Source organism: Oryx dammah, unplaced genomic scaffold (assembly GCF_014754425.2).
Source record: "Oryx dammah isolate SB20612 unplaced genomic scaffold, SCBI_Odam_1.1 HiC_scaffold_29, whole genome shotgun sequence".
In the NCBI taxonomy this organism is placed as follows: Eukaryota; Metazoa; Chordata; class Mammalia; order Artiodactyla; family Bovidae; genus Oryx; species Oryx dammah.
The window spans coordinates 6,278,022-6,292,013 of record NW_024070213.1 but is presented as its reverse complement, the minus strand read 5'-3'; the positions used below and the strand labels follow the sequence as shown (position 1 = coordinate 6,292,013).

At 49.1% G+C, this 13,992-nt stretch overlaps 1 protein-coding gene and 1 pseudogene across 1 annotated transcript in view; both read right to left on the bottom strand.

Moving 5' to 3' along the window:
* ARFGAP3 (ADP ribosylation factor GTPase activating protein 3) overlaps nucleotides 1–9,512 on the bottom strand; it is a 50,498-nt gene extending 40,986 nt beyond the window's left edge. Inside the window, exons 1-2 of the mRNA XM_040233158.1 lie at nucleotides 9,345–9,512; nucleotides 1,550–1,668 (exon numbers count right to left, since the gene is read on the bottom strand). Of these exons, the coding sequence (XP_040089092.1) occupies nucleotides 1,550–1,668; nucleotides 9,345–9,413 (188 nt within the window). The 5' untranslated portion in view covers nucleotides 9,414–9,512. The remainder of the gene's footprint in view (nucleotides 1–1,549; nucleotides 1,669–9,344) is intronic.
* A 3,153-nt stretch (nucleotides 9,513–12,665) lies between these two features.
* Nucleotides 12,666–12,849, bottom strand: LOC120858990 (annotated as a pseudogene).
* Nucleotides 12,850–13,992: the final 1,143 nt, after the last annotated feature.

Below are 13,992 nucleotides of genomic sequence, written 5' to 3'. Positions count from 1 at the left end.
AGATACACTTGCCGTGGCAACCACATCCCTCCACATTTGAGAAAGATATGAGGACCGGAGAGTGTGTTAAAAAATATCCCGCATCTAAGGAAAAAGAAAGTATAAGAAGAACACACAAGAGAATTCCCTTCCCTAAATCATTGCCTATGGAGTTAAAACAGCTATAATATTTAATGCATTCTGCTCCCATGGACGGAGGAGCCTGGTAGGTTACAGTCCATGGGGTCGTGAAGAGGCAGACACGACTGAGCGACTTCACTTTCACTTTTCACTCTCATGCATTGGAGAAGGCAATGGCAACCCACTCCAGTGTTCTTGCCTGGAGAATCCCAGGGACAGAGGAGCCTGGTGGGCTGCTGTCTATGGGGTCACACAGGGTCGGACACGACTGAAGCGATTTAGCAGCAGCAGCAGCAGCTCTTATAAACTGATTTCTGAGAAAAAGAATTCATGAGAGCATATAAAGAAAGCTTTTTAGGTTAATATAGTAAAAAATTATAATATTAATAGGTTAGTCTACGGGAACAAATACTCTTTGTGGTAATCATGTTGTAGGATCAATGTAGTCCTTAAGTCCTAACAGGCAGGGAAACAGGTGAACTGACCAGGGGAGGCCAGCCCTGGGGAGATCTGAGCCACAGGGGTGCCCTGCAGAGGCCAGGACTGCTTGAGTGCACGTCCTGTTTGGCTTGCAAGCCCGGAGCCTGCCTGGGGATCCTTATCTCAATGTATTTAACTTCACACAAGGGCACATCCCAGCTTCCCACTGGAACGTGGGGTATCTTTAGTACCCACAAAGCCCCCAGAGAGGGTCAGAGTAGAGACAGGTAATCCCTAGAGGAGCCCAGACAACACATATGTGCAGATTAAGAAAAAAGGCTTCACACTGCACACATCTTTCATACAACAATCATTCCCTCCAGCTCTATTAATGTCCTTGGGAGCCTGAGCTGTTGGATTATGCTAGAGGCGTAACCCAGCTCCGAGGGTCCCCCTGACTTAAGTAACTATAGCTGAAGGAGTGATGGACAGACAGAAACCCCCTCCACCCAGGAGGGGTCAGAGCAAGACTCCCACGTGCTGCTAATTATCAGAAGGTAAAAAAGGAAAAGGGGGCGACAGAGGATGAGACGGTTGGATGGCATCACCGACTCGATGGAGATGAGCTTGAGCAAACCCCAGGAGATGGTGAAGGACAGGGAGGCCTGGTGTGCTGCAGTCCGTGGGGTCGCAGAATCAGACACAACTGAACGACTGAACACGACAACAAAGGAAAAGGACCCTAGACCCTGGGACCCTGCCTCAGACCCTAGATTCCGACTGTGTCTTCAACACCACTGCCTTGGCTCTTGGGCCGGGCTCTACAGAACAGCAACTGAATAGAAAATTACTCATTTTCCCAGTTTACTCAGTTAAGTATAGACTCAAATCTCCATGACTCAACCTACCTCTCTTGTTACTTGACGGCAAAGCAAACGTAAAGAAAAAGGGGAGAGAGACCCATGGAACATTGTACTCACCCCCGCCCCCAGGAGAGAGGCCCCCTTACCGGATGAAACTCAGGTGGACGCCCAGGGACCGGTGGCCCCCTGAGCAGTCAATGCACAGGAATACCCCGTAGGTGATGCTGGCCCAGCTGGGGTTCTTGGCACCACAGTCAAAACACACCTGAAAGAAAAGTTCAAAACTCAGTCACCAATCGATTCTTATTTGCCAGATCAGCCATCCTACAGGACAATAACAGGATCTGGCTTGAAAACTGCTTAAGCCTCACAATTTAAACTGATTATTACAGGGAATTCCTTGGTGGTACAGTGATAAGGACTCAACGCTTTCACTGCTGGGCCCTGGGTTCAAGCCATGTTCAGGGAACTAAGACCCCACAAGTCATGCGATACAGCCAAAAATAAATAAATAAACAAACTGGCTATTAGAAAAAAATCTCACCTCGATTTTTTTTAAAAGGTTCAAATTTCTGCTTCATTTATGATGATATTATTATATTACACATATTATATAAATAGAAATATTAATACAATGCATTAATTACATAATAAATTACATGTTACTGTATATCTATTATAACACGTCCCTGGTGGCTCAGTGGTAAAGCATCCATCTGTAGTGCAGGAGACACGAATTCCACCTCTGGGTCAGGAAGATCCCCTGGAGGAGGAAATGGCAATTCCGGTATTTCTTGCTGGGAAAATCCCATGGACAGAGGAGCCTGGTGGACTATGGTCCATTGGGTCACAAAGAGTTGAAGAACACATACAGGTTATTATAACACTCGGCGGTATGTGTAGTGAACTCAGGTGTGTTTATCATCTCAAATACGACGCATGCATGAAGCATCAACGGGGCTCCTCCCCCGTCACGTGAACAAACACTAGACAGGAATATCCTGCTGGAAACGCCCAACGCCTTACAGCCTCCTGGGCAGTGACTCTCCACTAGATGGCAGGTGTTCACGCATGTTTCTTTCCTCCTCAACCAGAGGAGGCAGAGAGCGTGGTAGCCAGACTCCAAGATGCCCCTGGGATCCTGCGCTCCTGGTCCTAAGTGAAGCAAAGTCGCTCAGTTGTGTCCGACTCTTTGCGTCCCTATGGACTGTAGCCCACCAGCCTCCTCCATCCATGGAATTTTCTAGGCAAGAGTACTGGAGTGGGTTGCCATTTCCTTCTCCAGGGTGGGGCTTCCCCTGTGGCTCAGCTGGTAAAGAATCCATTTGCCATGCAGGAGACCTGGGTTCGATCCCTGAGTTGGGAAGATCCCCTGGAGAGGGGAAAGACTACCCACTCCAGGGTTCTGGATTAGAGAATTCCATGGACCGTATAGTCCATGGGATTGCAAAGAGTTAGTCGGACACAACTGAGCGACTTTCACTTCACTTCACTTCTCCAGATCTTTCCAACCCAGGGATCGAACCCAGGTCTCTCGCATTGCAGGCAGATGCTTTACCGTGCGGGCAGATGCTTTACCGTCTCAGAGAAGGCAATGGCACCCCGCTCCAGTACTCTTGCCTGGAAAATCCCATGGACGGAGGAGCCTGGTGGGCTGCAGTCCATGGGGTTGCTAGGAGTCAGACACGATTGAGCAACTTCGCTTTCACTTTTCACTTTCATGTACTGGAGAAGGAAATGGCAACCCACTCCAGTGTTCTTGCCTGGAGAATCCCAGGGACGGGGGAGCCTGGTGGGCTGCCGTCTATGGGGTCGCACAGAGTCGGACACGACTGAAGCGACTCAGCAGCAGCAGCAGCAGCTTTACCGTCTGAGCCACCAGGGAATCCCAAATCCTGGTCCTAAACCCTCATGTAATCTCCAGCCTCACTCTGCCCAGGAGACTTGTGTGACCAATGATACGGCAGACGTGCTGGTGCGTCATTTCCGGGTTCGGTCCTAAAAGGCCCTGCGGCTTCCTTTCTCTCTCCGGCTCCCTCTCCCCTGGATCCCTGGCTCTGCGGGACAGCAGCTGCCATGTCCGGAGGTCACTGGGCAGCCTAGTGGAGAGACCCACGTGGGGAGGAACCGAGGCCTTCAGTCCGACAGCCAGTGGGAAGCGGAGGCCGGCTGACCGCCGCGTGGGTGAGCTTGGAGTAGAAGCCCCAGCCTTCAGTGGCTGCAACCTCATGAGAGGCCCTGAACCTCCAGCCTCAACGATGACGCAAGTTGTCAATCTTCATCTGATAACAGGCGCACAGACACCATGCTTGTCATGGAAATTAATCCTACTGATTAATTAGAGTCGGAACAACAGGACTGTTAAGAATTCCACTAATAATAGATTTTCCAGGAAAGAAAAAAAGAAACCCGAATTTTCACCAGCTGAGCCCCCTCTCCCCGAAGATTCTTGGCCTTCAAAAGCTGTGTGAGACGAGTTGTGCTTGTTGTTTTAAGATGCTGAGTTCTGCAGAGGATACTGATATGGAGAGCTATCGCTGCGTGGAACGCTGTGTCCTTCACGACCTCTGCCCCCTCCACTCTCTGCAGGCCACTTTTATAACAGACACACAGCTCACGCCCACTGAGTATGCCCCCTCCTGCCCAGAGGGTGCCTGGCACTCCTACGGGGTCCTGGGGACCCCTCCTCCCTCATCAGCACAGAGCCCAGACGTGGTGAGAGCTCAATCAATGTTTTCTGTGTATTTTTTTATCTCCCACAGAGCCTGAAAAAATAGTGATGTACCCACACTAAGCATTCAGTAAATATATTAATCAAATGAACAATTTGTAAAAAATAGCACCAGTTCAAAAATTATCGCCAGCCCCCTCAACACTGACTGGAGTCAAACATTCTTCATCTAATAATGAAACATAAAAGTATTCTAAAATACACAGTGCTTGTCAGGCAATTAATATTTGTAATGAATTAAAACCAGAACAACAGAATAGTAAAATTTCCATGAAAAGGAGGTTTTTTTAAAAGCTCCCAAATTTCAGATATGCTTTTCAGGCATAGCCCCCTCTGTGAAGGTTGTTCCAAGTTTAACCATGAAGAGAGATCTGGCTTCTGGCCTCTTGAGGGCAATACAAGCGTGAAAACACGCGAGGATTTTCCAAAGCCCTTCACGGTGACAGGTTCACATGAAGCCTATGGGAATAGTGGCGGAGGGGTGACAGTTGACATGAGAGACACCGGTCATTCACTTCGGTGTTTGTTGATTGCCTGCTGTATGCCAGACGCCGTGGCAGAGCCTGACGTATTAAGAAATGGATGGTGGCACTGATTCCACAAACGCTGAGTCCCACCCCCTTCCCCCCAACAGGCCGCCAATGTAGGAGAAATGCGTGCATGTTAAGCCGCTTCAGTCATGTCCGACTCTTTGCGATCCCATGGACTGGAGCCCGCCAGACTCTTCTGTCCACGGAGATTCTCCAGGCAGGAATACTAGAGTGGGTTGCCAGGCCCTCCTCCAGGGGATCTTCCCGACCCAGGGATCAAACTCAAGTCTCTTGTGTCTCCAGCATTGGCAGGTGGATTTCTTACCACTAGGACCACCCGGGACATGAAAATGAAGACGCCCTGGGATACCAGCCATTAGAGTAAGGAATCCCTTCTAGTGGGCTGCCACACAGTGGGACCGACTCTGCCAAAGGTGCCATCCCCCTGCGAGAGGCCACTGTAATTCCTCATTCACTCAGCCAACAGCTGCCACTATCGGGAAGCCCCTGGCACACACGGAGTGACATGCAAAGGTGGCCTGCAGAGCTCACAGCAGTCTAGGAGTCCTGGCAGGAAAGACGACACTAGTTATAATGCTGAACCTCAGAAAGCAAGGATAGGATGCAAAGTTTTCTAGACAGGGTACAAGTGGCATTTGGGACATCAAGAATAGAGTCTAAAAGGGCAGTAAGTGGCAAAGGCCTGTGCAGGAAAATGGCCCTGTGCAGGGAGATGCAGAGGCTGGGAGCACACAGCCCAGAGCAGGCAAGTCCGAGAATCACTCCTGAGGTGGCTGCAAGGCTGGCTGTGAAAAGATGGCATCAGGGTTTTTAACAAGCGGCCTCAGCATCTTCCTGAGCTACCAACTAAGAATGTAGCTCCATGAGGGCTGGGGCCTTACTTGCTTGAGCTGAGCTCTGAGCGTTGAGCCTGATACAAAGCACGGACTCAATGCAAACACAGGTGGTTGAGGAGCTCCTGAGCCAAGGCCGTGACCTGTGGAGGCTAAGGTCAGAGGGCAGCTAGAAATCTCAGCCTGGCTCTCACAAGTACTGCCTTGGTTCTCCTGCTGGAACAGGGACTCCACTGTGCTTTGATATGCAACCGTAAACCAAAATGCCAAAGAATCGATGCTTTTGAATTGTGGTCTTGGAGAAAACTCTTGAGAGTCCTTTGGATAGCAAGGAGATCAGACCGGTCAATCCTAAAGGAAATCAACCCTGAATATTCATTGGAAGGACTCGATGCTAAAGCTGAAGCTCCAATACTTTGGCCACCTGATGCAAAGAGCCAACTCATTGGAAAAGACCCTGATTCTGGGAAAGATTGAAGGCAGGAGGAGAAGGGGACGACAGGATGAGACAGTTGAATGGCACTACTGACTTAATGGACATGAATTTGAGCAAACTCTGGGAGATGGTGGAGGACAGGGAAGCCTGGAGTGCTGCAATCCATGGGGTCACAAAGAGTTGGACACGACTTAGCAACTGAACAACAATGACACACCAAAGTGGAGATATGGTTTTCTAAGCAAAATATCAGCTCTTATGGTAATAAAAATAATTTTGGACTAGCAGTTTGTTTCCTCTTGTGTGAAAATAATAATTACTATAGAAATCACAGCTAATATGTTCCATGCCAGGCATTGTTGCTAGTCAACAGAATCTTTCTAACAACCATATAAGAAGGCACTTTTCTTATCCCCATCAGGGCCAGCTTCTAGGCGTGTGTGATCCATGCATTAACTCACACGGGGCCCTCATGGCACGCAGAAGGGCCCATGAGTGGTTAGTGCTCTGCTGTGCCATCTTGAAATTCTTAATACTTTTCCAACAAGAGCCCTCCATGTTCACTTTGCATGTTTCAAGTTACCTGCGAAGTTTATAAAGCCATTCTTCATCCCCATGTTAGAGAAAACTAAGGAAATATGAAGTGAAGGGTCATAGCCAAGAAGTAGTATCAGAGGGATGAGAGCCCAGACAGGCCGTCTGCCCTCGAGCACGCTCTTCACCCCCTCACTGCACTGCCTCTCTCCAGACCAGGCAGCCCTTGATCTGTCCTCGAGACACAGGACCACTAGCTCCAAAAAGGCGGCAACCTGTCCCTTTCCCATCGGCGCATCCTCAGTGCTTTGCAGTGCCCGGCGCACTGCAGGTGCTTAACTGGTATTTGTTGAATGAATAACTCAAACAATCAATGTAACATCAAGGAACAGCTGAGATGGGAGGGATTTAACAAACTAGAAAACTGACCCTTTGAGGTAAACCTTTGACCCAGAGTAAATATTCACCATACACAGAGAGGGAGCAGCGGGATGCCGCATTCTAAAAATAAACCAAAGTGTTTTTAAGTATCTTTCCTGTGTCATGTGTCTTAGAGCTCTTTTTAACCTTCTCGTTTTAAAAATGCTGATTAATTCTTCCACATCAGTATAACTAGTTTTCATCTTTGCCTAGGTACAGGTTTATTGTGCGTGTGTGCACGCTAAGTTGCTCCAGTTGTGTTCAACTCTGGGCAACCTGATGGGCCGTAGCCCGCCCGACTCCTCCGTCCATGGGCTTCTCCAGGCAAGAACACTCGAGTGGGTTGCCATGCTCTCCTCCAGGGGATCTTCCTGACCCAGGGATGGAAACTGCGTTTTTTATGTCTCCTGCCTCGGCAGGCAGCTCTTTACCACTAGCACCACCTGGGAAGCCCAATGATTTATTCTCTTTGCGACCCCATGGTCTATACAGTCCATGGCATTCTCCAGGCCAGAATGCTGGAGTGGGTCGCCTTTCCCTTCTCCAGGGGATCTTCCCAACCCAGGGATTGAACCCAGGTCTCCCGCATAGCAGGCGCATTCTTTACCAGCTGAGCCACAAGGGAAGCCCGATGGTTTATTACTAACAGTCAAATAAATAAAAAGTCCTAGTCAAGGAATGTAGTACCACACCGTGGAACACTACCACAAACTATTTTTGCTCAATGCTTTTATTAGCCCTACTACAGAATATATACGTTTTTTTTACAGGTGTGTTGTTCACAGTTAAAATAATAATAACAAAAATAGCTGATATGTATCGAAGGCCAGTATATACAGGTACTACTCCAAGTGTTTTTCTTGGATTTTCTCATTTAATCCTCACAATAACTCTTTAAATTAGATTCGGCTCATGCCCCATTTTTAGATGAGGGAAAAAAGGCACAAAGTGGTCAAGTAATCTGCTCAAAGTGACAGGAAGTCACAGGGTCTGGACAACAATTTATAGGCAAGCCCACACATGTCCTTCAAAAGCGTTCTTGGTATAAAGACACTGACTTTTTATTTAAAAGGGGCACCTTCCTGTTGATGAGTTCAGTCAATGAGAACATATGTTGTGTTTCTGAGATAAAGCAGACAAGAATACATGGTTCCTACTCTGCTAACTCTAGACCTTTATCTTGTCTAGTTTACAGCAACCACTCTTTATAAACAGATTCACAGAAATTTGAAAATCAAGAAAACAGCAAAGAAATCGGCACTGGAGAATTCCTGGAACCTTCCTCCTCTGGTCTTTCTTACATTCGTCAGATATCACCTCCAACAAATGGCTTCCTTTTGTATTTCTCTTAGGCTATAAAAATACTGGCTCCCCTCCACTTGGACTGAAAGACATCTACATGTTGTAAAACTCTGGGACTTTCTGTGCCATCCTGTCGAGGCTCATGACCATGCTGGTTAACAGCTGTTCACTTTGGAGGTGGCAGTGGGGGCCAGGCAGAACAGTCACGGAGAAGAGGGGAGAGTCCATGCTGACATGACCGCCCTTTGCACCGGCCAGGTTCCACACCAACCTGTGATCCTCACCGTGGGTATCATTTAGCCTGATGCGTCATCCCATCTCTAGCCAGTCGCAAAAAGTGCTAAGAGTCATAGGGGTGGGAAACGGCCCATGAGATGAAGAAAAAAAGGAAAACTCCAATCCCCAAGGAGACCCAAAGGGAAGGAAGGGAAAGAGTCTCTGAGGGGATTTCTTAGCGAGAGAGCTCCAAGTCACTTAGCAGCAACTACTGAGCAGCTTCATGAGACACGGAGATTGAGGCTCCCACCAAAGGACACAGGGCACCAACCAGCCTCCAACTGGTGCCTCTGGGGAGACTCAGAGGTGAGCTCGAAGGTGGGGAGGGGGCACGTTCAGCTTGCCCAGCGCTACCAGCTGGAGTTTCTGACCCGGTGCCTACTTCCTGGCTGGGTCACAGGTGACCTGCGGGGTCCGCCCCCAATCGCGGGAGCCCCGTGTATGGCCCCCTCCCCTCCAGCCCTCTCTCAGGTCGCCCCTAGTTCTCTCAGGAACACAAGTGTCCACTCTGCTGCCACCTCAAAGCCCCCTCTGCCTCCCCGTAAGCTCCCAGGCCCCGTACGCCCCTGGGACCCCCAGATGCTCCCCCCACCCCCCCCCCCGACCTCCCCGGTGTCCACCCAGCCTTGGACATTGGCGTGTGCGCCCCCTCCCCCGCCCCTCCCTTGCTGAAGCGGGGAGGGCAGCGCACCGACCGGACCCAGGCCAGGCCCAGCCTTTGCGGCCGCACAGTGCGACGTGTCACACAGGCCGGGCCGGCTCCTCCTCCCCGCGGCCGCGGCCACTGGCGCCTTAGGGGCCGTCCGCGGGATCCCGCAGGGATGCCAGGCGAGTCTGAACACTCCTGGCGGCCGTTACCTTGTTGGTGGGGACCGAGCGGAGGCGCTTGAAGATGGTCAGGATGTCTTGCTTGCTGGGGTCCCCCATGATCACCCAAGAACCGGGGCGCAGCTGGCCCCGCCAACCGGGAAGGGCAGAGCTGCAGCGGTTGCAGCCTCCCGGGGGTAGACGCCGATCGAGGGGCGGGGCTGCCGGGGAAGCTCAGACCCCGCCTCTCGACGGCCCCGCCCTGGCCCCACCCACCGCCGCCGCGCACGCGCTCCTCGTGTCGCTCGCTCAAGCCCCGCCCCAGCGCGGTATGCGCATGCGTAGGGAAGCTCGCACGCCTCCAGGCCCTTACCTGGCTTTGGCTGTAGGCGGTGCTTGTCGCAGGCGGACCTGGGTCAGGTTTATGCGGGCGCTCACGGCTGCCCGAGGCACCACCGCCTCAGATGACGCAGTCCTTCCTCGGCCACAGTCGGGCGGCAGAACCTGTCACTCCAAGTGGCAAAGGAGAAAACTTGCAGGGCGAGGGCCTCTCTTCCGTTTCCCAATGCCCGAGGGCAGGATTTTCTCTAGTCACCTTTTAATATATTTATTTTGCCCCAGGCCTCAGCATTATCTTGGGGCAAAATAAATAAATATATTAAAACTAGAGAAAATCCTTCCCTCGGGCATCGGGAAACGGAAGGGAGGCCCTCGCCCTCAAGTTTTCTCCTTTGCCACTTGCCTCGGACACGACTGAGAGACTTCACTTTGGGTATATCAATTATTGTTCAGTTGCTAAGTCGTGTCGGACTCTTTGCAACCCATGGACTACAGCACGGCCAGGCTTCCCTGTCCTTCACGCTTTCCTGGAATTTGCTCAGACTCATGTCCACTGAGTTGGTGATGCCATCCAACCATCTCATCCTCTGCTGCCCCCTTCTCCTCCTGCCTTTGATCTTTTCCAGCATCAGGGTCTTTTCTAATGAGTCAGCTCTAATCAGGTGGCCAAAGTATTGGAGCTTCAGTCCTTCCAATGAATTTTCAGGGTTGATTTCCTTTAGGATTGACTGGTTTGATCTCCTTCCTGTCCAAGGGACTCTCAAGAGTCTTCAACACCACAGTTCGAAAGCATCAATTCTTCAGCGTTCAGCCTTATTTATGGTCCAACTCTCACACCCATACATGGCTATTGGAAAAACCATAGCTTTGACTATATAGACCTTTGTTGGGAAAGTAATGTCTCTGCTTTTAAATACACTCTCTATGTTTGTCATAGCTTTTCTTCCAAGGAGCAAGCATCTTTTAATTTCATGGCTGCAGTCACCATCCTCAGTGATTTTGGAGCCCAAGAAAATAGCCTGTCACTGTTTCCATTTTTCCCAATCTATTTCCCATGAAGTGATGGGACCAGATGCCATGATCTTAGTTTTCTGAATGCTGAGTTTTAAGCCAACTTTTTCACTCTCCTCTTTCACTTTCATCAAGAGGCTCTTTTGTTCTTCTTCACTTTCTGCCCTAAGGGTGGTGTAATCTGCATATCTGAGGTTATTCATATTTCTCCTGGCAATCTTGATTCCAGTTTGTGCTTTATCCAGCCTGGCATTTCACATGATGTACTCTGTATGTATAGTCATGTATGGATGTGAGAGTTGGAATGTAAAGAAAGCTGAACACCGAAGAACTGATGCTTTTGAACTGTGGTGTTGGAGAAGACTTTTGAGAGTCCCTTGGACTGCAAGGAGATCAAACTAGTCCCTCTTAAAGGAAATCAATCCTGAGTATTCATTGGAAGGACTGATGCTGAAGCTGAAACTCCAATACTTTGGCCACCTGATGTGAAGAACTGACTCATTGGAAAGGACCCTAATGCTGGGAAAGATTGAAGGCAGGAGGAGAAGGGGAGGACAGAGGATGAGATGGTGGGATGGCATCACCAACTCGATGGACATGAGTTTGAGCAAGCTCCAGGAGTTGGTGATGGACAGGGAAGCCTGGTGTGCTGTAGTATATGGGGTCGCAAAGAATTGGACACGACTGAGCGACTGAACTGAACTCTGCATATAAGTTGATAAGCAGAGTGACAATATCCAGCCTTGCTGTACTCCCTTCCTGATTTTGAACCAGTTCATTATTCCGTGTCAGGGTAAATCAGTGAGAGATAACAATTCTGAGGCAAAAGATGCTTACTGGTCTTATATGATGAGAGCAGCCAAGAAGAGAAGCTGGCTTTTTCCTACCCTTTGGCTGACATTACTACCTGGAGGGTTTAAGTACTTGGAGAAGGGCACCTCTTTGGCTTAGTGGGTTGGAGCCACTAGGTAAGTGTCGCCCGCGGGTCAGGACAAGGATAACAGGTTTTGGAGTCCAGGCCCAGTTCAGCCAGCTCCCTCCCAGCTTTGCGATCTTGGTCAGATCACTTCTCTGAAGCTGGGCTGCTCCTCCCTACCATGAGGTGAGGGCTGGGGAATCAGTGCTGGGCGGTGCAGGAAAGCACCTTCCCAATGAACCCAGGGAAAGGCTTGGGCAGTTGTCTTTCTGCTTTTGAGGCGCCATGAGGTGTGTTCTCTCAGCCGGTCTGGTTAGATACCCTCATGGAAGTTGGAAGCTTGCAGGGCTGGAAGTATTCCAAGGAAGGGAAATATATCACCTTCCAGAACAGTAAGTTACTTTTGCAGTAAGTTTCAGCTCTGACTGAAAGTTCTTCCTTGTACTGAATCAAAGTATTATTTCCCTGGTGGCTCAGTGGTAAAGAATCTGCCTGTCAATGCAGGAGACAAGTTTGATCCCTGGGTCGGGAAGATCTCCTGGAGGAGAAAATGGCAACCCACTCCAGGATCCTTACCTGGAGAATCCCATGGACCGAGGAACCTGGTGGGCTACAGTCTATGGGGTCACAAAGGGTCAGACACAACTTAATGATTAAACAACAACAAGATTGCTATAGGCCCTGTACTTCGTGTCCTTAGGTACTGGTTTGACCCGACACAGAATACCCTTTCTGATGAGAATAACTTCTTATCAAGTTATGTATCAGATTCAGGGTATTGTCTACTCAGAATAAAAAAATGTACAATGAAATATAGACAGTATCTACACTAACTGAGGCATAAAAGGACTAAAGGAAAAAAAAATACCATCAGTGTTTTTTTCTCATCTGCTTAACTGTTCTTCATAGAACTTATTACACCTAATGCCATAATATGTCATACTCCTCTCCACTGAATATAAGTTTTTCGAGATCAGATGTATTGTGTCTATCTTTCTATCTCCAGCACCTAAAACAAAGCCTGACACATAGAATATATTCAGTAAGGATGGGTGGAAAAGGCTTAGAATGTAGAAAGCTGAGAAGAATGTGATTCAGCATAATAATGAGAAATGGCTGGATAACGTTTATTTTTTTTTTTTCTTTTTTCCCCACTACCACAAATTATGCAGTCGAGTTTCCCACATTTGGGGAAATCGCAGGGGTCAGCACATCCGGAGTGCAATGGGTAAGACTCGCCCTGGGAAAACCACCTTCGTGATCATGGTATCTCCCCTGCCAGGTAAGTATTGGATAACATTTAAAATTATAACTTGAGCCCATCAGAGAACTGGGGTTGCAAAGCAACCAAGTAAACAGAATTCCAAAGAGAGACACACCTCCCCAAGACAGATGGAACACAGAACTCTGTCACCTTTGGCGAAGAACAGCGGAAAGAGGTGGCTGGCATGCAAGTGGGCAAAAGGAAATCAGGTAAAATTTTAATGAATTATTTGAGGCCAATGTCAGTTTAGAAACGCTGCTGCTGCTGCTGCTGCTGCTACGTCGCTTCAGTCATGTCCGACTCTGTGCGACCCCATAGACGGCAGCCTACCAGGCTCCCCCGTCCCTGGGATTCCCCAGGCAAGAACACTGGAGTGGGTTGCCATTTCCTTCTCCAGTGCATGAAAGTGAAAAGGGAAAGTGAAGTCGCTCAGTCGTGTCTGACTCTTTGCGACCCCATGGACTGCAGCCTTCCAGGCTCCTCCATCCATGGGATTTTCCAGGCAAGAGTACTGGAGTGGGGTGCCGTTGCCTTCTCCTTAGAATAGCTAGGGGCCTCAGAAACAAAGAGAGCCTACTGTCTTCATTCACGAGGTCTTTTCTATAAAACCTCCATCAGAAGTCCTTCTTCACAAGAAAGATGGAGACAAGAGACACGGAAAGAAACCCCTTGTTGGGCAAGCACCCAACTTCCGGTGCATGGACGTAGAAGCCCACCCACCTCCTTCTCTCCTAGAAAGCAAAAGCATCCAATTCAGTTTCCGTTGGGCTATAGGCAAAGAGCCATTGCTGCCAGGGTAGAAGCCGAATTCAGTAATCCCAAATCCTGAAGAAGATAGGAAGTCCTCCTGCTCTCAAAAGAGTCTAGGCAGAAATTCATTGCTTCAGATCTGAGAAAAATAGAAGGGCCCAGTCAATAGACAGGTCCACATTGCCTTCTAGGTACTGTCCTTGCTCTCTACCTTTTATGAAGAGAGCCTGGTATGCCATGGTATACTAGATGTTCACATCTCGTTTATTCACAGGTAACTGCAGCCATGAAATTAAAAGACACTTACTCCTTGGAAGAAAAGTTATGACCAACCTAGATAGCATATTGAAAAGCAGAGACATTACTTTGCCAACAAAGATCCGTCTAGTCAAGGTTATGGTTTTTCCAGTGGTCATGTA